Genomic DNA, 25,245 nt, shown 5'->3' with positions numbered 1-25,245 from the left:
GGGGGATCAAAGGCTGGCGAGGAGGGGGGGGGGGGGTCTCGCCAGCCCCCGCTGCCTGCCACAACAAAGAGCCAGACACAACAAAAGCAGCATATGGCCAGAGCCGCGCGGGGCTGTAAATTAAACATAAAGGGAAGATTAGATAATTAATGAGCGCTCCCGGGCCGGCCTCGGGGGGAGGGGGCTGCCTGCTGCGGGGAGCCCTTCGCCCCGCGCCCAGCCCCGACCGGGGGGGGGGGGGGGGGGAGAAGGCCCCGGCAGCGCAGGAGGCCCGGGGGGTTGGGTTGGGGGGGGCCGGGGGGGCACCTGTTGGAAGGGGAGGATGGGCAGAGGCCGGATCCAGCCTCGCCAGCTGCTCCGGGGCGCAGCCAGCGCCTAAGAGGATTAACGGGGGTGAACACACACACACACACCCCCCTCACCCCCCCCCCCGGGAAACAGGGCTGAAGCTGCAGAGCTGGGGGGTGGGGGGGTCCCCCTGTGTGTGTCCCCGTGGGGTCCCACCTCTGCCCCAGCCCCGGGCAGGGGGCACCCAGCATCCCGGGGAAGGGGGGGGGAGGCTTCCCACCGCCTCGGGGGACCGGGGCCCCCACGGTCACACATGGATGGGGTGCACAGAGGCACAGCTCAGCGTGCCCACCCCGCCCCCCGTGTGTGTGTGTATCCCCCCACGCAGGCAAAGCGGCTTTGAGGAGCACAGAGCCCTTTGAAACGCCCCAAAACCCCCCGCTTGGCAGGAGGGGAAACTGAGGCAGGCGGGCGGCGAGGCCATGCTGGCAGCTCAGATCTCCATGGGGACAGATTGGGGCTGTCCCCAGCGAGCCCTGCCACCCTGGGACATCACCACAGGCATCTCCCGGCGGGCTGGCTCCCCCTCGGGAGAGCGGGAGGAGGGAGGGGGTACCCTGGGAAGGGGGTGCCAGAAACACCGTCAGGCTCGGCCCTGGCCGGGGGAAAGAGTTAATCCCATTATTGGCAGGCTCACAGATGGCGCTGCACCGATTCCCCTGTTTAGCAGATTTAACAGATAAGGCAGGAGGGAGGGAAGGAGGCGGGGGGGGGATCCTCCCCCCCCAAAACACACACACACAGCAGGGGCGTGGGGGGGCAATAAACTGCCCCCCCTCCAAGCCTCAAGAGCCTGCGAGCAGCTGGGGGTGCTCCCCAGGGCACCACGCCGCACAGCCGCGATGCCGGAGGGGTGCGGAGCGTGCAGGATGCGGCCAGTGAGCCCCAAACCCTTTGCAAACGTGAAATCCATCCGCCCTGGCCAAGGGGTGGCAGACACAAGGCGGGGGACTTAGGGACACTCTAGCCCCCCATCTTGGCCCCCCCTATGCCAAACGCATCACCCTGGCAAAGCACCCACTGCCCCCCCCCCGCCTCCAGTTTCTCCGGGAGGTCAGGGGTCAGGTCCCACTTTCCCAGTTTGGGGGTATTTCAGCAGCTGCTCCCAGGTTCGGGATGTGACATGAGCAGCCAGGGATGGAGCCTGGGATTAGGGAGTGTGGGAAAAGCCAGGGACAGAGAGGCCGGAGCATCCCAGACCAGGAGCAGAGAGGACAACCAAAAAGGGCTGGATGGACGGACAGATGGACGGACGGAGGGATGAACAGAGCCAACAGCTCTACACCGCTGCGACACCGGCATGTACCCACGAGACTCTGCCTGAGCATCTCCATCCCTGCCACGAGCTCGTCAGGGCTCAGCGACCTTCCCCTCACAGCCGTTTCCCACCACAGCTCCGCCCTCCCCGGGTAACCCCAGCTGCAGCTGCCAGGTCCTGGTGGTGCCCAGCCGGGCCGCAGCGGGCAGGATGAGGCCAGCAGCCTCCAAAGCAAACCTGCCTGCTCTCCTCCTCAGCTGTTGCAAAACACCCTGCCTTTGATTTTGCAGGCGGCGGGGCGGCTCAGGGCAAACAGTGATGCCCAGCCTGGCACCCAGCAAAGCAACCCCCCCATCCATCCCCACCAGCCCCCCGTGACCCCCTTTGTCCCCCCCAGGGATGGGGAGGACACATGTGAGACGTCCCCTTGCAGAAGGCGTGGAGTTGCCATGCCAGAGGTTGCCACGGCAATGGAAAAACGGGAATCTGGGTGGAAAAGGGAGGGTGATGCGATCCCGCAGGGCTGCGGGGGGGGCACAGCACGGTGCTGGGACCCCCCCTCCAGAGCCCAAATGCACAACAGGAGATGGGTCAGGGTGCTGTGGCACTCCCCCCATCTTCTGTGCCAGGCAGGGAATAAGGATGCACCCACCCCCTGTGCCCAGCCTGGCCCCGCTGTCTGTGGTGGGGTGCCTCCACGCCACCCCCCTCTCGCTGGCATCTCTCCTTCGGGGGCTGCTGGCAGGTTTGGGGGTGCAGGGACACGGGCACAGGAGGGAGCACGGCCCCAGCACGGCTCGTCTGGGTGACAGCAACACGAAGACAAACCTGGCCAGCGTCTGACCCCCAGCAAGAGGGGACAGCCCCAAAGCCTTGGGGACACACTGCGTTTCGGGGTACCAGGGAAAGCCCCGGTGGGCGCTCCGTCCATGCTGTAGTGCAGGATGGGGCCCAGGGCAAGACCAGGGCTGCTGGGAGGGAGGGCAGGCTGCTCCCCAGCCCCGCTGTGCCTCAGTTTCCCCTGCCATTAAGGCCTTACCAGCCGCAGGCAGGAACGCTACAGGCAGTTGTACTGGCAGCCGCCCAGCCCCACGGCTCACCCGGCCGGCTGGGAGCAAGACGCCAGCCCTGCTTTTGAACTTGCCCATCTGGGAGCTCCGGCACAGCTCCCGGCGGACCCACCCCACCTGCTGGCACTGGGGAGAGGGCATTTGGTGGCCAGACTGCAAGCACCCTTCTTCAAATCCCACTCCTCACTCCAGGCACCCGCCAGCCAGCTCAGGAGCCTCTTTGTGCCGCACAAGCCTGGTTAAAGCCCTTTGTAAACCCACCCTGGGGACCCCTGGGCCTGGGGAGCCCCGATTCCTGCCTCCATCCCACATCGGCGCAGGGGTCCCCGTGCCAGAGCATGCTCCCTCTGGAAGCAGCTCAGCCAAACCCCACGGCTCCCACAAACCTGGGTACTGAGCTGCAGGGATGCTCGGCCATCCCCAAGCTCTCGGGGAGGGGGGTTCCCCCACACCCAGGCCAGCAGCGTAGCGCAGGGACACGGCCCCCCTGCCCCGCCACGCAGCAATTTCCATACAGAAGAGATCTGACGATCCATCAGCTGGGAGCAGACAGGTTGAGGCTGGGAGCTGCCTTCCCTGTGCCAGCCCAGACAGAGCTCCCAGGGGACTAATACCGGCATGTAAATATTAGATACTTTTGTCTCCTCCGAGACCAATTACACAAATCGTGGCAGCTCCCGCAGGACTCTCCGCTTCTACTTACTGTATCATCATTAACAGCTTATTAGAGAACAGCTGCTCAAAGAGGGGCGGGAGGGGGGGAAAAAGAAAAACCAAACCAGGAGGAGAGACGTGCAAGGAGACGTGCACGTAGGAGGACAAGCTGGGAAGCGTGACCTCCACCCTGCCCCGGCACCCCAGGACACCCACACCCATCCCCGCGGCGCCGCCAGCCTGCCCAGCCCTCTCTGCAACCTCAGCAGTGGGGACCAGTCCGAAAATTGTGCTGGGATGCGCTGTGGGCTTCCCGCGAGGTGCTGGGAAGGGGGCAGAGGGATGGTCCCTGGGGGTGTCAGACCGTGCTGGGGCCTGGGGACAGCAGCAAGGTGGCTGCAGGACCTGCAGGGAAAGCGGGAGCTGGAGTGAAGCCACCAAAGCAGCCTGGCACTGCGCCCCCCCCACCCCGAGTGGGGTATAGTGGGGCTGGAAGGTCCCTTCATGCCTGGGAGGGTGGTTATTTGTCACCTTGGGGTGCTTGTCACCTGCCCCAGGGCAGCAAGTCCTCCCCGGGTGGCAGGAGCGGACAGGTCTCATATGGGGGGGCAGGAGGGGGACGCTGGGGAGGGGGCTGGAGGCTACAGGATCAGCCCCTGCCTGGGGCAATACTTCCCAGTGGATGCTCCTCCATCACCCCTACTCTGGGATGGGGGGACATGAGGTTTGGGGTGAGCCCCCCCAGCCTCCCTGAGGGTGCTGTGCTCCCCAAGCCAGCTACAGCATCATTAAAAGGCGCAGTTAATTGGGAACAGGACACTCCTCGCCCTCCCTTGTGTCCCCTGCGGGTGATGCCAGCTGGGAGGGCAGGGGTCTTTTTTGGAGTGCCCTCTCCTGGCCCCTCCGAGGGGCAAAGCCCCTGGTGCAACTAGGCAGCATCAATCACGGCCCCGTCATCCGCTAACGATGTCCCCTGCGGCCACCGAGGGCAGCCGAGGTCGCCAGCGGGGTGGCAGCGGATGCCGCCGGGGTCACTCTGGGGTGCCCGCAGGCAGGTGGCCATGGGCAGGTGGCCTTGCTGGGTGCCACGTCCCCGGGAGGGTGCCACGGCATGCTTCTGGTGCGCTCTAGCGTCAGCCAGCATTAATGCATTGCTGGCGCAGAGCACGGCCGGACACAGACACGCGGGGACACCTGGCATGGCCACCAGCCCCCCCTTGGGGTGGGGGACACGCGTGGCCACAGCTGCACCTCATCCCTGCATGGGTGGCTTGGCAGGGCTTGATGTCCCATACCTGGGGGAGGGGGGGCAGATGTCCCATGCTGGGGAGGGGGCAAAAGCGATGTAACTCCCCCACGCAGGGGCAGATGCTTTGCAGAGCGCAACCCGCGAGGCAGGAGGGGGAGCGGGGCTCCCCGGGGCTTTTGGGGGACGGCGCGTGAGCCGGGAGGTAGCAGCTTCCCGTCTGATTGCTAATTATCCTCGTTATTCCGTGTCAGACACTTTATGAAGCACCGGAGTGATTTGCTCTTTCCCTGTAATTAGGCACGTCGCAATTACCATCTAATTCAAGTTCAAGCTCCACGTCCTCACGACCTTCCCGGCCTTGACACTATGTCCCTGCTCATCTCTCCGGGGGGCCCCCTCGATGTCCCCCCCTCCCCGTGCCTGGCTCTCCTGCATGCCAGAGGGGAGAGGGGTACCACATCCTCACCTGGTGGGAGGACAGGGCATGGAGCAGCCCCACGTCCCCGCAAAAAAATCCCCCACAGCTAAATGGGCTGCCAAAAGCCCCAAGCCAGGTCTGGGGTCCCCCTCCAGGGATGGGAGGGTGACAGCCCCCAGCACAACACGCCCGAGCATCCTTGACCCTTCGGATTTTGGCCTGGCTACAGCAGAACTGGGGCCAGGGCTGAGCCCCGGCACGTGGCTGGACCCTGCCCATGCACAGCACCCGGCCAGCTCCCACTGTGTCCCTGTTAGGGTCATTTTAGACCCTGCAGGACAAATTTAAGTGCTCCTGCCACGTCCAGGTCTCGCCCTCAGCTCCCATTCCTGAGGGGACAACAGCACCAGAACAACCACAAGGCTTTTTTGGGGAAAAAATACTGGAAAAACCCCACAAGGCTTTTTTGGGGAAAAAATACTGGAAAAACCCCACAAGGCTTTTTTGGGGAAAAAATACTGGAAAAAAGAGAGGAGCCCAGGCTGGCTCGCTCAGGGATTTCCTCTCCATGCCTGGCCCACGGCATTCGCTCTGGGAAAAACCGTGGCTCCTTCCGGAGCATCCTCCTGGCCCGGAGCAAAAGCCCCGGGGGTGCTGCAGCACCGTGCCAGGCTCCATTGCTGCACCCAGCGCACCCGAGTCACCGCAGCGGGATGCCCTCCCCCTCCCAGCAGCTAATTAATCCTTCTGCTCAGGCAGAGCTCATTAACGCTGGTGTAGCACAAGGGCTGCTCCGGCTGCCCAACACGGCCGCCCTTCCTGGTGGAGAGCAAGGTCAGCGCGAAGGGCTGTCCGGCACTGGCACTGGCACCGCCACGCCTGCTGGCACTATCCCCTTTGATGGCCTTTCCTGCAGGCTGGCGGTGTTTTTTCAAGCTTATACCATATGAAAAAAAGAAAAGAAAAAAAAAAAGGGGGGGAGGGGGTGGAGAAAAGGCCCCCCCCCCAAGCGTGAACGCGAGGGAGAAGCAGCCAAGGAAAGCAGAGGAGTCAGCCAAGTGCCTCGCTCCGTGGCAGGCAGGGCGCGAGTGGGCCGCCCTGTAAATGTTTTGAATTTCCAAAACAGGAGGGAGAAGCCAAGAGCTGCCGAGTTCCCCCACACGCCAAGAAGGACAAAGGGCATCCCTGCGCGGCGGAGGCGCGGGCAGGCGCCCAGCATCCCGGCTCCCCCCCTCCCCACCCCAATCCCGGCTCGCCCTCGGTCCCCTGGGATGTGCAGCACCGGGGTGATCCGGCGCGGGGGCCTGCTCCGGCTCGGCTCTAATTATAGCTGGGGAGAGGAAACATGGTGATACCGGGTAAGGGTGGGCACAGAGCTGGTGGTGGCCCCACAGGCAGGTCCCTCATGAGGATGATGGGTGGCTGTGGGTGCGATGTGCACCCACCGGGACAACCCCAAGCAGAGCCCGGGGTGATTTGGCACATCCAAAGCCCCCTGGTTCCCCGCCCTGGCAGAGCGGGAGCCTCCCAGCTCCTACCCCCTCAAGAACCTGCTCCCTTCAAGGGACAAAACTGCTGGAAAAGCCCTGAAGCCAGCATGCTGGAAGCTTTTCTTGCTGCGGGATGCTCCAACGCCAATCCCTGCTGCATGCTGGAGGGAAATCCCAGTGCCCACCCCGTCTGCTGGCAGGGATGCGAGGATGCCACATGGGTGGTCCAGCCCCTCGGAGGAATCTCCTGTCCCGAGGGGCAATGCTGTGCCCCAAAAAGCAGAGCCTGCCCCACAGGAAAGAAGAAAGAGCTGTGAGAGATGGGGTGGCATCCATGGGAATGCCAGCAGCACAGCCCTCATGCTGAGGGGGGCCCCCCCCACTGCAGATTATAACCTTACACAGATTATAATCTTGAATTATAATCTTCAGAAGACCCAGAACCCCATCTGCCTAAGACTGCCCCCCCGGTATAAACCCCTCCCTGGGTTTACGCCTTGGATAGGGGGAGTGGGGCCGCCCGCGTGCCAGCCCTGCTACCGGGGCGGGGGGGGGAGAAGCCATGGGGTGAGCCCCCCCAGCAACGTACCGCCGGGTTAGGAGCAGGCAGGGAGACAATATAGGGCCTATGCGGCCTCCTCGCCGCCAGATGTGTGTTAATAAGGCAGCTGCCCCCTAAGCTAATAAGGTCACTTACTGGCTCCAGCAAGACGAGAAAACAAGCAGGGGCTTGGCTGCGGTACAGCCTGACTTGGCACTCGCCGCACGCCGGCTTCCTGAATTCTTGCCGCTTCCAGAACAGCGCAACGGGGTGGAAAAAAGCAGATAGAAACTCCCCCCCCCCACCCCCCCCCCCAAAAAAAGCCCTCACAGCCCACCCGCCTCCAGCATCCCCAGCGCCACCCTTCATCCCGAGGGGCTGGGGTGGGGGCCGGCTCCTGCACCCCGCTGCCAGACGGGCTGCGGAGTCCCGTGGGGACGGTGGGGTGAGGACAAAACCCCCCCCACCCCCCCTCCGGGTTGTTTTATTCCCTGGGGAAAACCTCCCGGGAAAGGGCTCGGGTGGGGGCGATTCCTGCAGACTTTCCCAGCACGGCGAGCAGAGCAGCGGGCCCCCCCCCAACCTCCCGCTCCCTCCCTCCCTCGCCTGCCCCCGATCATGGCGCCTACAACTCCCTTTGTTTTAATATTATAAAGCGAGCCAGATGCCGGCTTTAATCCCCTCAGCTGGTGAGGATTTGCAAACACATTAGGAGGCAGAGCCGCTGCGCGTCAGCCCCTCCGCCGCTGCTCCCCAGCCCCACGGCGTGTCGCCGCGCCCCATCTGCTCCCTCCGAAAGGGGATCCCGGCCCCTAATTGCCTTCTCATGTCCAGATTAGGAGCCGACAAGGGGGACGCGGGCATCCCCTGCCACTTGCGGTTGGTTGGGGGAGCACCGGCAGGGCCTTTTGCTTCCCTTTTGCGAAGCCCCCACCGGGCGAGTTTGGCGGCTCTGCCTCGGGCGACACGATGGCAGGGTGATGGGCACAGCGGGGGGTGAACCCCGCGGGGTGGCGGGGATGCACGTGGGGTAGGGGGCAGAGGTGGGCCAGGATGGTGCAAGGATGATTAATGGCGTGTCTACCCCAGTGGTGGAACATCACGGCTGCCGGACCGGAGCACGAGCTGGCTCTCCTGCATCCCCGGGATATTTCGGGCAAAGCTCTGCGAGTCCTTCCTGCAGCATTAACAGGGAAGGGAGGTTCCTCCTGACCTCCATCACTGCCAGCTCCCGCTCTGCAACACCCAAAGGTCGCCGCTGCGTCTCTTCCCCGGGGTTTCAGCACACAAGGCTGAGATTAAGCAGGTACCGGCAGCGTCGCTCTGAAGTGAGCAGCTCCGGGGCCGGACGCGGAGCCAGGCGTGCATTTGCCTTCCCTCCCATCAAGGGTTTGCATTTATCCCATGTGGCCAACGGCATCCCTGGCTCCCCCAGCACCCACAGACCCTTGCCACAGCCAGGAGCGGGGAAATGACCCCTGCAAAGCGGGGAGAGGCGGCCGCAGAGCCCCAGGAGCCGGCAGGCAAGAGGGCTGCGATGCCGGAGCGATAGCCCAACCCTGCAGCATCCCGACGGGGGATACTGCCACCAGCCAAGGTGCCCTATAAACCCCCTCCTCGCCCGCGGGCTGGCTCGCAGCACACCTCACACCTTCCCAAAGGTGGGGGGTTCCTTCCAGGCACACCTGGACTTTGCAGGGGGGACAAAGAGCTCCCAGCCCTGCAGGGACCAAGTGCCCCCCTCCAAAACGCTGCTCCCAGGGAACCTCCACATCCTCCCCTGCCACCAGCCCCTCAGCAGCGCAGTTGCTCCCAGCCCGCCCGGTGCTGCTTGGTGCTCCCCAGGGAAGCACCACACTCCATCCCAGCACCAGCCGGGTGGGATGCACCATGCCAGGGCCCCTGCGGGAGGTTGCTGCTCCGGCCCCCCTCCAGGAGCACGTACCAAATCTCCCCGAGCTGCCCCAGACCTCATATTTGCACTGTAAAGGCAGCGGGGCTTTTTGGAGGGTGTGTTTTTTGTTTTTTTTTTTTTTTCAGACCAGGATCTCCTACATACCACTTAGCAGCCAGGAGTTCAGAGGGAGCAGAGCTCAGTGCTTTAAAACGACGCCTCGTTTGCCAAGAAATAATCCCAAGGAAGAAAAAAAAAAAATAAAAACCACCAAAAACCCAGACTCAGAAGATAATTAACTCCACAAAGCAGCGACCCCGAGTAGCTCAAATCTTTGCTGTAACTACCAAGACTCTTCTCCAAGGGCTTATTTCTTGCTGTCTGCAACACAACGGCACCAGCACTTGGAGGCCTGGGGATTTTATTAGCATCCCCCCCAAGCCCCGCTGGCAGATTTGCCCCCCCCAGCACACTCGGTTTGCTGCCTCAGCCAAGCACAGTGGGGGGCCCGGCCCCACATGAGACCCCACGTCTCTGAGCGGAGTTGCAATGGGGTCACTCTCCATCCCTCTACGTGGCTGCAATAGGGACATAAAGGATGTGGGGCTCCAGCCCTGGCTGCCACGGGAGAGGGGGTACAGGAGCTGGAGAGGGGGAAAAGGGACGCTGTCACCCCCCACACACCCTTCAGCACCCCCAGGCAGAGAAGGAGCCACCTTTCAGCATCCCCCCAGCAGATAAACACCAAGAGAAGGGAGAACAGCCCAACCCTGGGGGTGCATTTCAGCCCCCTCCCCATTCCCTCTCCCACCTTTGGGGCTTGGTGGAGGGGATGCTCCCCCAGAAGCCGGCACGGGTGACCCTGGGAGCATCATCCCCAACCTCCCCTGGCAGCATCACCCCCTGCCCCTTCCTGCCGCTCGACAGGGAGGGAAATAAAAGAGAGAAGAGCTGAGAAAAAGCAGTGAGGAGCCAGGCCTTCCCGCTGCCGCTCCCCCCGGCATCCCCCTTCCCCTCCCGACCGCGGAAAGCCAACATCTCCCCGCGCCCCTCCAGCCAGGGGATGGGAATGTGGAAGCAATTGCACTTGGCAAGGCAGCAACAGTGAGTCAAAAACAGTTGTTTGGCTTGTCAGCCACCCAGGCCCCGCAGCACTCTTGTTTTCCTTCGCCTGCCTTAACCCCTTCCAGCCCCAGCCCCTCTCCCCAGCGGGACCTGCAGCCCCCAGCCCCACCACAGAGAGGGGTTGGGTGCTAGGGAAGAGCCTTGTCCCACACCCGGCTGCCCTGCCCCTAGAAATGGGATAATGGGCAATTCCCCGGCATAAAAAACCTGCAGTGAGAGGGTGCACCGGCCATGCACCAAACCTGTCACCGTGCCGGGAGGTGTGTGGGGCTGGCACCGGGCAAAGGGACAACCCGAGGCCACCAAGGAGCTGGAGCAGGATGCCTGGTGCTCCTGGAGCATCCTGCTTGCTCGCCCCAGGAGATGCAGAGAGGTCCCTACTGCACTGCAGAGAGCATCCAAGACAGCCCTTGGCAGGGCGAGGGGACATGGCCACGTGTGTTGAGGACCCCACGCCGCCCCGGGGTGGCCAGACCCCCCGCACAGAGCCAGTCCGGTGGTGCAGAGCTATTTAAAGCCTCCCCCATCCCGTTTACAGCAGTTTAGCACATCCCAGGCTGCTTCCCACCGGCTCCTCCAGCCCCTTCCCTGCCGGCCATATGGCTGCAAGGCCAGAAACACATACGGAGCCACCACTTGCCGCATCAGGGACCCTGCTCCATCCCCAGGTCACCCCATGCACCCCAAGATGGGGGACCCAGGCCAAGCACTCAACATCCCCCCACCCAGCAGCATCACATGCTGCCAGGACCTCATCTCCAGTCAGGCCACTGCTGATTTGGGGCAAGGTGGTGGGACACCAGGACCCATTCACCCCCTCCCCACCATGCAAGGACCACCATGGGGGTCAGGGCACCCCTCTGGGACCCCCACCCCTCCATTCCCCCCAGCACCGCACCCCAACTCAGACTCAGAGAAGAAGGAGACGAGGAGGGAGACCAGGGAAGGGGCTGCTCTCTCTCTTCATTGGGGGGGCCCCTCCCTGCACCCCCATGGTACAAAAGAGCCGGGACAAGGGGATGGATGGGGAAGAGTTAAACCCTCCTGAGGATGGGAGGAAAAGTGGAGGGCAAGCCTTCTCACCCGCCTGGGAGAGACAAAGCCTGATGCTAGAGCCAAGAGATGAAGGCGAGGATGCGATAAGAGGGGGAGCCGGGGTGTGTGCGCTGGAGCGAGGGAGAGGGGAGGAGGAGGAGGAGAGGTGGGTGATGACCAAAGTCATTGAACATTTTTTGGCACGCCTACCCCCGAGTATCCTGGCCGTTGGCCCAGCTCGGAGCTGAACTTAAACAAACTCCTGTTGCAGCCATCTGCTTGATTTTAAAATAAATCAAACAATCTGTTGAGCCGTGGGTGATCAAATTTCCATCTGTGCGGACGCCTGCTCGCCTCCTCGGAGCCTCCGCTTGCCTCTACCAGCCAAACACTCCTGGCAGCATGTGGCCTCCCTAATTCCTCCAGGAAAGGGAGAAACCGGACCTCCCCCCCGCACCCCGGCCCCCTCCCAGCCCTTCCCCACCACCCTCCTAACTCAAACCAAGTGCTATTTTTACAGCCGCCCACCAAACAGAGACATACACTGGGTTTAAATGGGAGGAAAACAGGGCTGGGGAGCGGGGGAGATCCCAAGAGGTCTCACGCTTCTCCATCACTGCCCATGCTGGGGGGGGATTCCTCATCCCATCCCCATCCATCCCATGGGTCTGAGGGAATGAAAAGGAAAAGGGCAGCAGCTGCCGGCATCGGGACCCTGCCTGCCCTGGCGCTGGTCACCACAGCACAGAAGCCACAGACCAGCCAGAAATAGCAGCTGCAAAGCCAGGGCCGCACGGCTGTCCCCAGGACGGGGACATCGGACACACGTCACCTCCAGGTGCCCAACTCCCAGCCACCCTTCACAGACCTTTTGCTTGCCTGCAAATCCACCCAAAAAAATCACCCTGTCCCGAGGGGTTCCCCCCTCTTCCAGCAGCAGGAAACACAAAGGGAGGCAGTGCATATTTAGGCACTGGCCCCAAGGTCCCCAAAGTGCCAAAAGAGGGGTGGCATCACCCTCTCCTGCTGTCCCTTTGGGTGCTGCAAGACCCTAGCTCGCCCTGGCTGTAACCCAGCCACCAGCTCAGCACGTGGGGCCCCACAAGGGACACAGCCCCCACGATACCCGTGGCCCCAAATGCCCTCTGAGCAGTCAGTCCTTTCTCCAAGTCGGGGTCAAACCACCGCTGGCATCACCCAGGCTTTGCCCTCCTTCCCCCGGAGCCCTTCCTTCCGCTCTGAGCCGAGGGCACCGGGCAGGGAGCCAGTAAGGCCAGAAATAGGGCAGCAAGCTGGGGGGGGGGAGGGGGGGGCACAGAAACACAGCAAAGGGACAAAGAGACAAGCAAAGAGAGAGGAAAATGCTGTGCATGAAGGAGAAGGGGGTACGATAAAGGATGGAGCGGGGCTAGGGCTTGCTGGACCCCAGCAGCTTGGGTGCAGGAAGGTCAAATTGGTGAGAGTCAGGGTTGCCTGTGCACGGAGAGGGGAGGAAGGACGTAAGACACATCAGGATTTACTCCTCCTCGAGGGCTGCAAATATCAGGGCAAGGGTCCCCATGGCATTGTGGAAGCAGCAGCGAGGAAGGGGAGGTGCCTGAGGTGCCCAGAACCCAAGGGCAGCGCTGCCAGGAGCCTGAGCCAGCAGCAGGGCTGCAGAAGAAACCTCACCCGTGTGGGATGTTGCCAAGCCAAGAGCCGTCCTGGCCAGCCTGGGGCTGGGCTCGCCAAGCCACTCGCTGCTGGAAATATCAGGGAGCCACAGTGGGGGGAGCAGGGTGGCCCCCACCCTGTCGCAGCCCTCCCTGCTTCCCAGTGGAAGCTCTTGGGAGGGAGCCACGGGTTGTACAATCCCAACTAGGGGCTCTGGGGTGCAGGATCAGGGCTGAGAGCACAAAGTTGGGGGGGCTCAGCAAGGGAAAAAGCCGCTGGAATAAATAACGCAGGGGCTTGTGTGACTCCAGTGCATCCCCCCCGCCACCAGCCGCCCACCCAGGGGACAGCTCCGCAGGAAAACCTGCTCCCGGGGGAGTCCGTGTCCCCAACCTGCTGCTCGAGGGGTGGTTGAGTCAGGGGGTCCCCCAAAAGCCACCCCTGCTTTTCAACAGCTGCATGGAGTAAAATCCAGGCAGAGCCCCGACAGGATACTCGGCAGGGAGCAGGTTACGCGGCACAAGCAATGGAGGGAAAGGGGGAGGGAAAAAAAAAAAAGAAAAAACAACCACCAAACCCCTTTTTGGAAGAGGAAAGGACTGACAGGACCTGGCCGAGAAGCAGGAGAAAGCCCAGATTTCCCAGTTACTGTGCAGATGTTCTGGCCTGAAAACAGAAGACGGCAGGAGCGAATTCATCTCCCCCTCCAGAGACGCCGCAGCCAGGGCATCTGGACTCTGTCTGCAGGCAGGAGAGGCGGCTTCCCCCCGGCTCCCCGCGGAACCCTCCGCACCAGGACAGCCGGGGCACACCGAGCTCCCCCGGGGTGCCCACCCGCACCCCAGAGCCGGGGCGGCAGCGGCAGCCGGGGCCCTGTCCCCGCGCTGGGTTGACCTTGGCACAGTTACCTCCCGGGAAAACTGAAGGGCCTTGTCTTCACCGTGTTTTCACTTCAGGATAACTCATGCTGCCTGCTCCGAGGAGCCAGGGGGGGAGAGATGGAGAGAAGAAAATGCAGCTGTTTTAGCAGTGAAGACAAGGAGGGAGGGTGGGAGACATACATATATATATTTTTTTATTCCTGGCCAGGGTAATAACTGAAATCACTAGCACTTGATCATCACTCGATGAAAAGCTTCGCAGCCGACTGAAGTCAGCCCGCTTCCAGAAACATGCTGCAAGCAGATGGGAGGTGATGGTGGCAATTTGCTGCTCGCCCCACACCCCGCACGCGGCCCCCGAGACGCCTTGTGCAGCTGTCTGTCTGTCTGTCCCTCCGTCCGTCCTTCCCTCCCTGGGTCTGTCTGCCCCACCGCGGCTGCAAACCACCGAGCGAGAGGCTGACGCCTTGGCTGTCACCAGAACGTTCCCAGCTCCAAGGTCCCTGCCAGCGACCGCAGCGTCCTCGTGGCCGGTTCCTTGGGGACCAAAGTGGCTGCTGGTGGCCCCCTGGAGCCACCCGCTGACGTGCACCCCCATTCCAAGGGGGCAAAGCCAGGGGGGATAACCAAAACCATTTTGGAGGGTCAATGGGGGAAACTCATCCTGCACAGTGCTGCGGTGGAGCCCGGGCTGTGCCATGGGGTGCAGTGGGTCCCACAGGGACAGGCACCCAGCCCCAGCTGGGGCTCGAAGGGGCAAGATGCCCCCACGATGGAAGTCCCCAGCCCCAAAGGCAGCAGGTTCCGGGGACACAGCGGGTGCCACCATGCCAGGACGCAGCCTCGAGGGGTGTTACAGAGGGACAGGCAGCCCTGGGAACAGCCTGGGCTGGGTGCTAAGCGGGGCTCAGCATCCTCCCTGGCTGGAAGCCACCACCACACTCCTGCCCTCCAGCCACAGCAGGCAGCTGCCCATCCCTGTGGCACAGAGGGGACGCTGGCTGCAGGGTCACCACCCTCCTCTCTCCCCTAATGACCTTCCCTTGCGCCCCAGCTGGGTCTCAGCCTTGTTTTAGAGCTAAACTAGAAGCCAAAAATTCACTGGGAGGAGCTGGGAGAGCACATGGGGTTCAAACCGGTCCGTAAGAGCCCTCCTGTCCCCTCCACATCCCTCATGGGGATGCTGGGACCCTCCCCACACACCCCCGCTCAAAGCCAGCCCCAAGACTCAGCACCCCACCGCTCACCCCATGGCCACAGCAGCTTGGGGGTCTCCCCTGGTACCAGGGTGGGCGACACCATGGCCGGCCCTGCCGGAAGCCAGCAGGAAGAAGCGGCACCAGGCCAGACAGCGATTTCCTGAGTTTGTGTGCAAGGGTTTGAATAACCCCTGGTAAATCCTTCGGCGGGTCCCTGCTGCAACTGGGAATTGCCCATCCAGCACCGGTGCCTGTCTACAGGCACCGAACCATGGCATCTCGGCAGTTCTCCGGCTGGAAGGAGATTCTACACCTGCAGCACGACACCCCCGGCCCCGTTTGGCATGTGCTGCCAGTGCGCAATGCCAGGCAGCCTGGGGCAGCCGCGGTGCTCACCCTGCCCCGGCACGGGTCGCGGCACGCTCGGCACAGGCACCTCGCCGCGGGCCGGCAGGTTGGAGAAGGAAAGCCAGGGCAGCTGCTGCTCCAAGCACGCCAGCTCCATGGGTAAACAGATGACTTCAGACTCCCGAGAGCTACTAAAGCCCGGCAGCGCTTGCACTAATGTGGAAAGGGGGAGGAAAAATAAGGAAAATAAAGAGGGAGAAGTGGCCTCATCTTCATGCCAGGATGCAAAGTGCACCCAGGTAATGTCCTTCTCCTCCCAGCCCAGCCAAAACCCTCCCAGAGCCGTCCCCTTCCTCCCCGCTCTGCTACTGAAGATCCAGGAGGGGAAAAAGTCACACCAAGGCCAGGCCAGCTGGAGGAGGCTGTTTATCCAGCCACACTGCAGCAAGGCTCGCGTGTGCCGGGGTGGCTGGGGAGCGGGGAGAGGCCGGCAGAGCCGCCAGCACTGCGCTGGAGCAGCTGCTCACCCAGCAGCGGGAGCAAACCCTGACCTGCCCGCGGCAGCCCGGGCTGGCACCGGCCTCCGGCATCCTCTCCGCAACACAGGGAGGGGAGCCGGGCTCCGATGGCCGGGAGCGACGCCTTTTTGCAAACTGGTGCAAGTAAGGAGCAGGACTGCATCCCCAAAAAACGGGCTGGCACCTGCCGATGCACCGTGCTGGCTCTGCAAGGAGCCAAGGCACGCTCGAGGCACCGCTGCTGCCCGCCTTGGCGGCGGGGGGACCCGGAGCTGTCAGAGCCCTGGGCCGGGGCCCGGGAGGATCACGCCGCTGGAAGGTCTCCCGCCACCAGCTGCTCACGGCAGAGGAAAGCCCGGCACGGCTGGGAGCCTGCCACTGCCGGCTGAGCTCTGGTGGCTCTTCTCAAGCTCCCACCCTGCTCCACACATGCCAGGATGCTCCTGCCCCACTACCCTCCTGGATTTGCCCTTTTAAGGTCCCCCCCAAGCTTGGCAATTCCCCCACAACACACTCTAGGGACATTTCTGTGCCATCCCTTCAAGCCCAGGATGCCAGCGTGTGGCACAGCCCCTTGGCTGAAGGAAGGGCAACATCTGGCCAGATGCTGCCCAACAGCACAGGACCAGCGGGAGCTGTTTGGCCAAGAGCCCTTCCTGGGGAGCCAGGGAGCACCCTGCTCTGAGCAGCACATGCCAAAGGTGCTGGCAGGGAGCAAACAGACCCCCCACCCCCCTAAAATCCAGCAGAAGAACAGATTCAGGGTGCAGTGGGCACCCTGTGCAGCCAACGAGGTGCAAACAGGCTCCTGGAAAAGTAGCTGTGCCCAGGAGGTCCCCAAAACCTACTCGGGAGATGAAGATATCTCCTTAGCCCCAGCTCAGCCCCCAAGGACGATGGCAGTGGGGGTGCTGGCACAGGACCTAGCTGGCATGTTGGGGGGCACAGGACGGTGAAAAGCCAGCTCCTGCAAAACCAGACACCCATGCTGCTACTGCAGGGAGGTTCCTGCACGCTGGGAAGCAGCTGAAGAGCATCCCAGGCTGCCCTCTGCAACCGTGCTTCCCGCACGGCCAAGAAAGGCCAAGTATCTGGACAAAACATCTGTCTGTCTGCAACAGCCAGGGCCGTCTGTCCGTCCCTCTACCCCATCTCCCGACTTGGCCGCGGCTTCACGCCAAGTGCAGACAGAGATGCTGCTGCAAGATGCTCCAGCGGTTGCCAAAGTGTTTGCACTGCAGGGGACCAGCACGGAGCCAGTCCCTCTGCCCGGGGGGGGCTGAAGGGGATATTTCAGGGGGTGCAGGCAGGGTTTCCTGGGCAGCATGCATTTCAGGGCAGCGTTTTTGGCAGGTGCCTGCGAGAAGAGAGGCAGCGCTAGAGCTGCCAGTCCTCCTCTGCTGCTTTTGGGAAAGGGATAGAGAAGGCAAGGGGCAGCGGGGCGGGGGGAGTAAAAAATAAATATATAGCAGCCAGCTGGTGAGCTGTGGAGTCAGCACAAGGTCTGGAGGACACAGCGGCTGGCAGCGGCGCGGAAGCCCTGGTATTTTGGACAGCTGGTACAGCAAGGTCAGCCTGGCCAAAGCAAAAGGCCCCTTTGCTGTGTCGTCCCATCCAGCCCCGTCCCGCCCCCAGCCATGGCTGAAGGACACGCACCCCCAGGCAGAGACCCCAGGGGACGAGCCATCAGTCTGTGGGGTGACCCTGAAACCACCTAAGCGACAGGTGAGGATGAGGAGGGATGAAGGGACAAAGGGGTGCAGGTTTCCAGCCTGGCTGGGTACATACCAAACCCGCCCTGACCTCATCGGCAGGAAAAAGCAAGCGGCACATTTTCCTCGTGTTGTTTCTTTGTTTGCCATCTGGGAACACGATCCCACAGGAGGCTGTGCCCCGAGACATGAAGTCATATCATGATTATATTGCCACCTCCGTGCTGGGATTGAGATCTCACCCGAAAATGCCAGACCCGGTCGGTGTTAGCCGCAGCAAGCGCTGCGGAGGAAGCTGCTTTGCTGAAAGGCAACGTGAGCCTCGCTAAAAACATCTTTACATAGACATATGCTGCAAACAAAACAGGTTTATCCCAATAAAGTTGGCTTAAAATACCTTGGCCTGATTTTGCTCTGTCTCCACTAGAATTAGTGATGGCAAAAACTGGCACAAGCACAGATACAACCACCGAAGCCAACCGGAGCTAGAAGCCAAAAAATGGAGATGAGTGAGACCAGCTCTGCTCCTCCCTTGCATTTCAGGGTCGAGCAGAAGCCCGATGCAGCCCCTGCCACCCCTCTGGAGCCCACACATGAAGCCTGGGCTGGGGATGCGCAGAGGAGCCATCAACTTGGCAGCGAAAGCGCAACCACCCAAAACACTGCCAGTCACCAGAAGGTCTTTGGTTTGCTTCAAAATTAATAAAAGATGCAGACAAGCCAGAGGTCCTGCCTGACTGGCCACAACCTGGGACCCTTCCTGCACAGGTTTTTTATTTCTTGTGCTGCGATACACCCAAATATCCGTACCCTCACCAGGAATTTGGCCCGATGCAATACAGAAGGAAGGTCAGATGTCACCCTCCACCTCCCGGGTTTGCTTTCGCGGCATCCAGGAGTCTCAGCTGCTGCTCAGCATCAGCAGGACACGGTTTAGTTGAGAACACAAGAACTCTTTGATGTTTGCCCAAAACCTTTTTCAACAGCCAGAAAGAAAATACCCACCAACAGCTGTAAGCTCAAGGTAGCGTTTTGGAAATGCAGTATGACCTTTGGAGCTCGTAACCTGAAAATAAAGGGCCAAATCCCCAGCTGAGCTAACAACACCGCTGCCGAGCAATAAATGTAGTAAACTCAGTCCCAGAAGTCTGACTGGGCCCTGTCAGACACAGCCCCACGCAACGAAGACCCAGGTGTCCCCTGCAAAGCAGGAGTGGGACATGGAAAACACCAGCGATGCTCAGGAACTGGCCTGAGGAACAGGGCTGGAGGGATGGCAGCGAGCTTTGGGTGCTCGCAAGGAGCAGGACAGCGCCAGCTGCAAATCTTGCACGGTGCCACGCAGCACCCAAAGCAAATCTGGAAAGCTTTGCTTGAGTTACCTGGGTGGGATCTGAGAGCTTTCCAGAAAACTGAATTCAGGGGGAAAGAAAAAGAATAAAAAACCAGCAACAAACCAGCAGAGTTCACTTCTACAGGTATGTAACTGCACCGAGAGCGGTGGCAGGCGAAGAGGGGAAGAGTCGGAAAGGCACAGGAAGATTTTCCCAGTGCTGGCAGAGAGAAAGGATCAGAGCAAGCACAGAAAATGTCAGCCAGGTCGAGCACAAGCAGCCCTTGACCTGGGAGCACCAGCAAGGCAGCACTTCACCCCTCCAGAGAGGGCAGGAGGGCTCGAGGGGCGGCTTCAGCAGGCACAGGGACACAGGTCAGCATCGCCGGGCCAGGCCTGGGCATTTTAGGGTTTATTCAAAGCAATCGGCCTCAACGGCTGCTCCGCTCGCAGCAGCTGCCCATCCCACAGCATGCCCAGAGCCAGTTGCTCCCAGCCAGCAGCAGGGGCTCAGCATGGGATGCACAGGGGGTTTCTCTGGATCAGGAGGACAAAACATTATACCTGGTGGCCACAGCCACCCTGAACTCAGGAGCCCTGCACTGACGGGTGCATAAATCCATACAGGTCCCCCTCACGAGGGCAGCTGGAAAGAAGATGTGTTCTCCTAGGGTACATCTGCACACCTCAGAGGGGACCCTGCTAGGGTACCCTTACCAAAGCTCAGCATCACCATTTTTGCTTGGTGGGAGAACAAAACCCCACCCCACACAAGCCAACAGCAGCGGCGTTTCTGCAGCAGCCCCTCTGCCAGGCAGAGCTTACCTCCAGGAGACCCTCCTGCAGCAGGTAGACTCCCAGGCCCCTCCAGAGAGCATCACCTGCCCCACCACTCCCCAACATCAAACCAGCAGCAGAAGCACCACCCCACCTAAAATACCAGAGACTCCACCCTCCTAACGAGCCTCAGATGTGGGGTCCCCTCGTTAGCACCTCCAAGCTGTTACAGAGAGGACCTGAGCCCCATCCTGCTCTTGCTGCCCTGCTAAGAGAGGGGGATGTGGGGATGTCTGGTGGCATTTGGTGCATTTACCAGGTGCCTCAAGGTTTGAGCCATCTGGGTCAACCACCAGCTCGACATGCAGGGGGATGTCAATCCTGAGTGGGCCAAAAAGGCACACGTATTCAAAAAATGAAGTTGCAGAGCTGCAAGAAGGAATAGGGAGATGGTTTTAACTTCTTGGGTTCATTCCCTCCTGCCTGGTTCCACCTGAACAGGGATCTGGGTGTCACACAAGAGTGAAAGGCTTGTCCGGGGTGACTTTCAGCAGCAAGTGTGGCTGAACAAGGGTACAGTTAAATTAGCCAAGCACCCTACCCAAGCATTAAGCCATGTTTTAAATAACCTTGACATCTGTGAGGTCTCAGCCTGATGGGAAGCATGTGGAGTTGGGGAGGGAAAAGGAGAGAGGATCTTCTGGGCACAGCCTGAGAGTCACCACCAGGACAGGGCATGGCCTGGCAAAGCAAAATGGTCCCTGGACCGGCCATGCCCTCCCCAGGCAGCTCTGCCTTGCCTCCTGCCACCCTGACCGTTAGAGCAGCCCCTTGATTTGCTCATTAGCAAACCCGGGAACAAGAGGGAGGAACTGAATAGCATCCCTTCCCCAGGACACCCTCTGCGTCCTCCTCCTCCCCCTCCGCCTTTCATAGCCCCACACAAAAGCTTTTCAGAGTCGCTCTGGTCGGAGACGGGGCTGCAGGCAGGAGCCCAAGTGGGAGTCTGGGGCCGGGGCCAGCGTGGACGAGGACTGGTGTGCCTGAGAAATGCTGGGTCCTGGCGGGGGGGTCACTAAGGAACCCTGCAGGAAGCACCCCCGAGCACCCAATGCTGGCAGCCGAGCTGGGACAGATTTGCTGTCCGTAATTCCCCATGACGTGGCCTGGGGACACTAACAGGGCAGAGGAATGAAACACCAGCTGGGGACATGCGTATGCCCCCCCCCTCACCATCTGCACCCACCCGGGCTCTGCTGAAGCATCACCCCAGCATCACCCCTGCCGGGTTAACACGGCGGGATGCTCGCCTGACTCTGAGCCCTCCACGGCCACCAGCCTGCAAGGCCACCTTGCAAATACCACCAGACCAGGGGACAGACAGACAGACAGCGCAGCCTTGACCACGTGGGCATCGCAACCCAGGCGGCCACGCGCCAGCTCCAACATCCAGCAAGTCTCCACCATCTCAGACCCCTCGGCACAGAGCGAGTCACGGTGGCTGGAAGCAGAATTCCGAAGCCTGAAAATAAATCATCTGCATCCACAAAATGACCTGCAATGATGTCAGGGCCTGGGGGAAACCACCTGAAAGCAACGGTTTCCGGAGGATTCCCATCGCCGGTGCCAACCCAACCTCCCGTGCCATCTCTCCGCACCGGCACCGCGCACCGACCCTCCGGCGCGTGCGGCTCCTGCCCGGTGGTTTTCCAAGCAGCGTCCCCCCAGCTTGGGAGCCGGCACGGCTGAAGGGAAAATTATATTTGTAACCAGCCAAGGGAGAGCGCGGACCGGAGAGAAAAGGAGCGCTGTCTTGGAAGGGCTGGTTTACATTTCTAAAGAAAATGCCAGTGCTTCGGAGAGCCGCAGGGTTCTGGCTACGAACGGAGTCGAAAGGCTTTGAAAACGAACTCGGGGATTTAGGATGCTGGCATTTTACAGAGCCTGGCCTGGGGCCTGGTTTGCAGATACAGAGCAGAGGCTCTCCAGCACACTTCTCCAAGCTGGAAATTTGGGGGTAAAAGCAGTTATTTCCCCATCCCACGAGAAAGGCAAGCTTGCAAGTGGTAACCTTTGCTCTGCCATGCTGCTTTCTAGGTGATGCCCCCAAAGCCCCCTGCGTAACCCCAGCAGGAGGTGCAGAAAATAGCAACCTGGGAAGCCAGCAGCACCCAGGCGATGACACCCCATGACACGCCTCAGGGCTGCAGGGCTCCATCGCGGCGGTTTGGGGGGCGCAGGGAGCTGGAGGTACGGGGGGATGCTGCCGGGGGGGTCCCTCACTGCAGGATAATCAAAGCAGCACAGGTAGGGGGCACCGAGCCTGCACATCACACCCCCCCCCGACCTGTGGGAAGGGCTGGGGTTTCTCCAAGGGGGAAACCATTTGATGAAGGCGCCTTATAAAACTGGAGATAACTTGGGAAGTTTCCTACGACGGCGGAAGCCGCGCGCTCCTTGGAGCTTCCCGAGGATGCTGCCACGGAGGGGAGGCTGGCCAGCCCTCCCTCCCCTCCCATCACCCGATGGCGAGCGGCAGGGTATGAGGATTTCGTCCGTGCTGGCCCCCACCTCCCCCGTGCAGGGCTGCGAGCGAGCAGGCGCCAATAACACAGATCCACGCTTCTGCAACAGGACAGGTCTTGGCTCTCCCCACCTCTTGGAAGGATTTTTATCTGTTCCTTCGCAGCTTGACAGCTCCAAAAGTTCATTGCTAAAGGCACCCCATCCATTAGCGTTTGCCCCCAGGGACCAGACCCGAAAGGAGAGCATCCATCTATGTCACCGCTCCACCTCCAACTCGTGCCAGAGCTCGGAAACGCCGGGAGGGGAGGGATGGGGTCCGGGCCAACAGCCTTACCTTGGGGAGGAGAGCCGAGGGTGCCGCCGCCAGCAGCTCCGGCGGGGTCATGCTCTTGCCGGCCAGGACCACGGCACCGCACTCGGCACAAGCACCGATGGTCAGCTGCTTCCCATCATCCACCAGCAAGCTGTTGGCCACGCGGAGGGTGTAGAGGAAGACGGGGAGCCTGGCCACTTGAACCGCTTTTAATCCAAGGCATCGCTTCTTCTCCTGCCGGCAGAAGAAGCAGACGAAGGTCTCCACTTTGTATTGCCGGGACCAAGCACTGCTGGGGTGGTGGGAGTTCCTGCCCTCGTGCTGCAGCCACTGTCCCAGCAAGTCATGGTAGCAAAGGACGCAGGTGGCCACCAGCCCAGTCGAGTCAGCCGGTCTGGCCCGTGGAGCGGGCGGGTAGACCGTCAGGAAAGGGAAAAAGGGCTCCTTCTCCCCAAATCGCCCCGGAGGGTTGACGTTGAGCTGGAACTCTTTGCCAGCTCCCAGCTCGGCCCCGCAGATGTAGCAGACGGAGGTGGGCCCGGGCTTGACGGCGGGGTGGCCGGCCAGGCCACCGGGGTCACCGGCCGAGAAGACTTGGTGGTACCTCCCCAGGAAGCTCTGCACCGAGGTGATGAGCTCCTCGTTGTGGCAGGCCCTGTACATGGCCCACAGGTCCTGCAAAACCCCGAAGCACTTGCGGCAGCTGCTGACCTCCCAGTGCTTGTTCAGCCCCTTGGCACCGGGCGGGCAAGGCAGGAGGCTGAGGAAGGGGAAATGCATCGTGCTCTTGGCGTTGCCGTTGGTGATTTTGGCCGCCACCGGCCTCGCCTCCTTGCCGCACTCCTCCCCGCAGAGGTAGCAAGCCTCGGGCACCGGCGGGGCGCCCGCCCCGTCCTCCTTGTAGCCTCGCCGGCCCTTGGCGGGCATGGCACCGGCGTTGAGGGGCACCACGTAGAGCCGCTGCAGCACGGGCACGTTGGCCAGCTCGAAGCTTTGCCACTGTTGCATGAGGGAGGCGAAGCAGCAGGGACACACCAGAGTGCTGCCGGCGGGCGAGAGGGGCTGGGCGCCCGGCGGGGGGGTGTGAAGCCAGAGGAAGGGGAAGAAAGGTGCCGTCGAGGTCTTCTCCTGCTTCTGCACGTGGACGCGGTGCTGGGCGGTGGGTGACAAGGGGGTGCCGCAGACGTAGCAGGCGGTGCCCGATGCCCAAGCGGGCCGCCCGCCGCCGCCTTCCTCCTCGTCCTCCTCCTCCTCCTCGCTGGTGATGTTGATCTCGCTGTCCTCCGAGGAGCAGCAGGGTGGCCCCCGCTTACCCGCCGCCGCCGCCGGGGGGGGCCGCGCCGCGCCGCCCGCCCCCTCGGCCTCCGAGAGGGGCTCGGCGTCGGAGAGCTCGGAGAGGTCGGAGCCGGCTGCCGGCTCCTCTTCCTCCTCCTCTTCCTCCTCCTCCTCCTCCTCCTCCTCCTCCTCCTGGCCGGCGGGGCGGCGCGGCGGCGCGGCGGGGTCCCAGCCGGTGGCCCCCCGCCGCAGCCCGGTCCCCCCCCCGCCTCCCGCCGCCGCCGCCTCGCACTGATGGGGCCGTTTGAGCCAGTACATGCGCTTCTCCACCGGCGTGCGGCTGCGCTCGAAGGAGTCCCACTGCTCGCCCAGGAAACACCGGCAAACGGCGCAGACCAAGGCGCAACCCTCCGCCGAGACGGCGCGGGCACCGGGCGCCGGTTCCTGGTGCTGCAGGAAAGGGAAGAAGGGTCGGTGGTCGCGGGGGGGTCGAACTTGAAGCTTTAGCTCTTTGCCTCGGCTGATGCCGCCGCCGCAGATGAAGCAGCAAAGCGGAGGTGCCGGCGCTGGAGGAGCCCCGGGGCCGCCCGCCGTCACCGTCGTGTCGCCGGTTGCCAGCGCGGCCATCAGCCGCTGCTTGCGGGAGAGCGGCCCCGCCGCCGCCGCCGCCCCCGGCCCCGCCGCGCTCATCGCCGCCCCCGGCTCATCCCGCGGCTCCGCCGGACACGCAGGCTCGGGGGGCGGGTTTGCAGAGCGCTCCCCCCCCAACCCCCCCCCCCCCCCCCCTTCCCGCCGCCCGCCTCCTCCCGCCGCGGAGAAGGCAACCAGAAAGAAAGAAGAAAAAAAAAAAAAAAAAAAAAAGCCACCAAAAAATAGCCCCAAACAACAAACAAACAACCAAAAAAACCCAACAAAAACAACAAAACGGAATAAAAGTTCGGTGCGAAAGTTTGGGTCCCGCTGGCGGCGCGGAGGAAGGGCGGCTGCCCGCCGCCTCCCGGCCCCGGCGCCCCCGGCCCGGCTCCTCCCCGGTCCCCCCCCGCCGCGACCTGCCCGCGAGGGGGGAGCCGGGGGGAGGACCGAGCCGCTCCCCCCCCCCCCGGCTGAGAGCTGCGGGGGGTGCTAAAGGGACCCCCACGGAGTGTGTGTGTGGGGGGGTGTATTTACAAACCCACCCCACCCAGCGGGTTTAGAACCGGCCCCACGCGGGGCGGCCCGCACGCGTTGTTCCCTCCCCCTCCATCACGGGCTCACCCGCGGCCCCCTCCCCACGCCACGGCCCTTTGTGCAGCCCCCCCCCCCCCAAAAAAAAAAAAAACAACAAACAGCGTGGAAAGGCCCCGTGTCCAGGTTCACGCCGGCAGGACGGATCACACAGCACTTTGCCGAAAGCACCGGCCACGTCCTTGCCCACCGGCCATTAACTCGGGTGTCCCGACCACCGATCAGCCCCCGTAATTTATTTCACATTTTAAAAGTCCTGCTGCTGTTCCAGTTCAATACCAGATTCTATTTCCCGCTCGGTCCTAAAATGCTGCATCGCTTTGCCGCTCGCTGGTAAATAGCTGATGTGTTCCCAGCCGGAGTTGGCCGCGTTTCAGCGACGCATGCAATAATCCCGGTATATC

The 25,245-nt window shown here is 62.2% G+C and overlaps 1 protein-coding gene across 2 annotated transcripts in view; it reads right to left on the bottom strand.

Moving 5' to 3' along the window:
* GSE1 (Gse1 coiled-coil protein) overlaps positions 1-24,703 on the bottom strand; it is a 102,789-nt gene extending 78,086 nt beyond the window's left edge. Inside the window, exon 1 of one of the 2 annotated variants that reach the window (XM_074839348.1) lies at positions 22,364-24,703. In XM_074839348.1, the coding sequence (XP_074695449.1) occupies positions 22,364-24,307 (1,944 nt within the window). In that variant the 5' untranslated portion in view covers positions 24,308-24,703. The remainder of the gene's footprint in view (positions 1-22,363) is intronic. The other variant, XM_074839347.1, reaches the window with a different exon arrangement.
* Between the last annotated feature and the right edge of the window lie 542 nt (positions 24,704-25,245).

This window comes from Strix aluco, chromosome 14 (assembly GCF_031877795.1).
Source record: "Strix aluco isolate bStrAlu1 chromosome 14, bStrAlu1.hap1, whole genome shotgun sequence".
Classification (NCBI taxonomy): Eukaryota; Metazoa; Chordata; class Aves; order Strigiformes; family Strigidae; genus Strix; species Strix aluco.
This window is presented reverse-complemented; position numbering and strand designations above follow the sequence as displayed.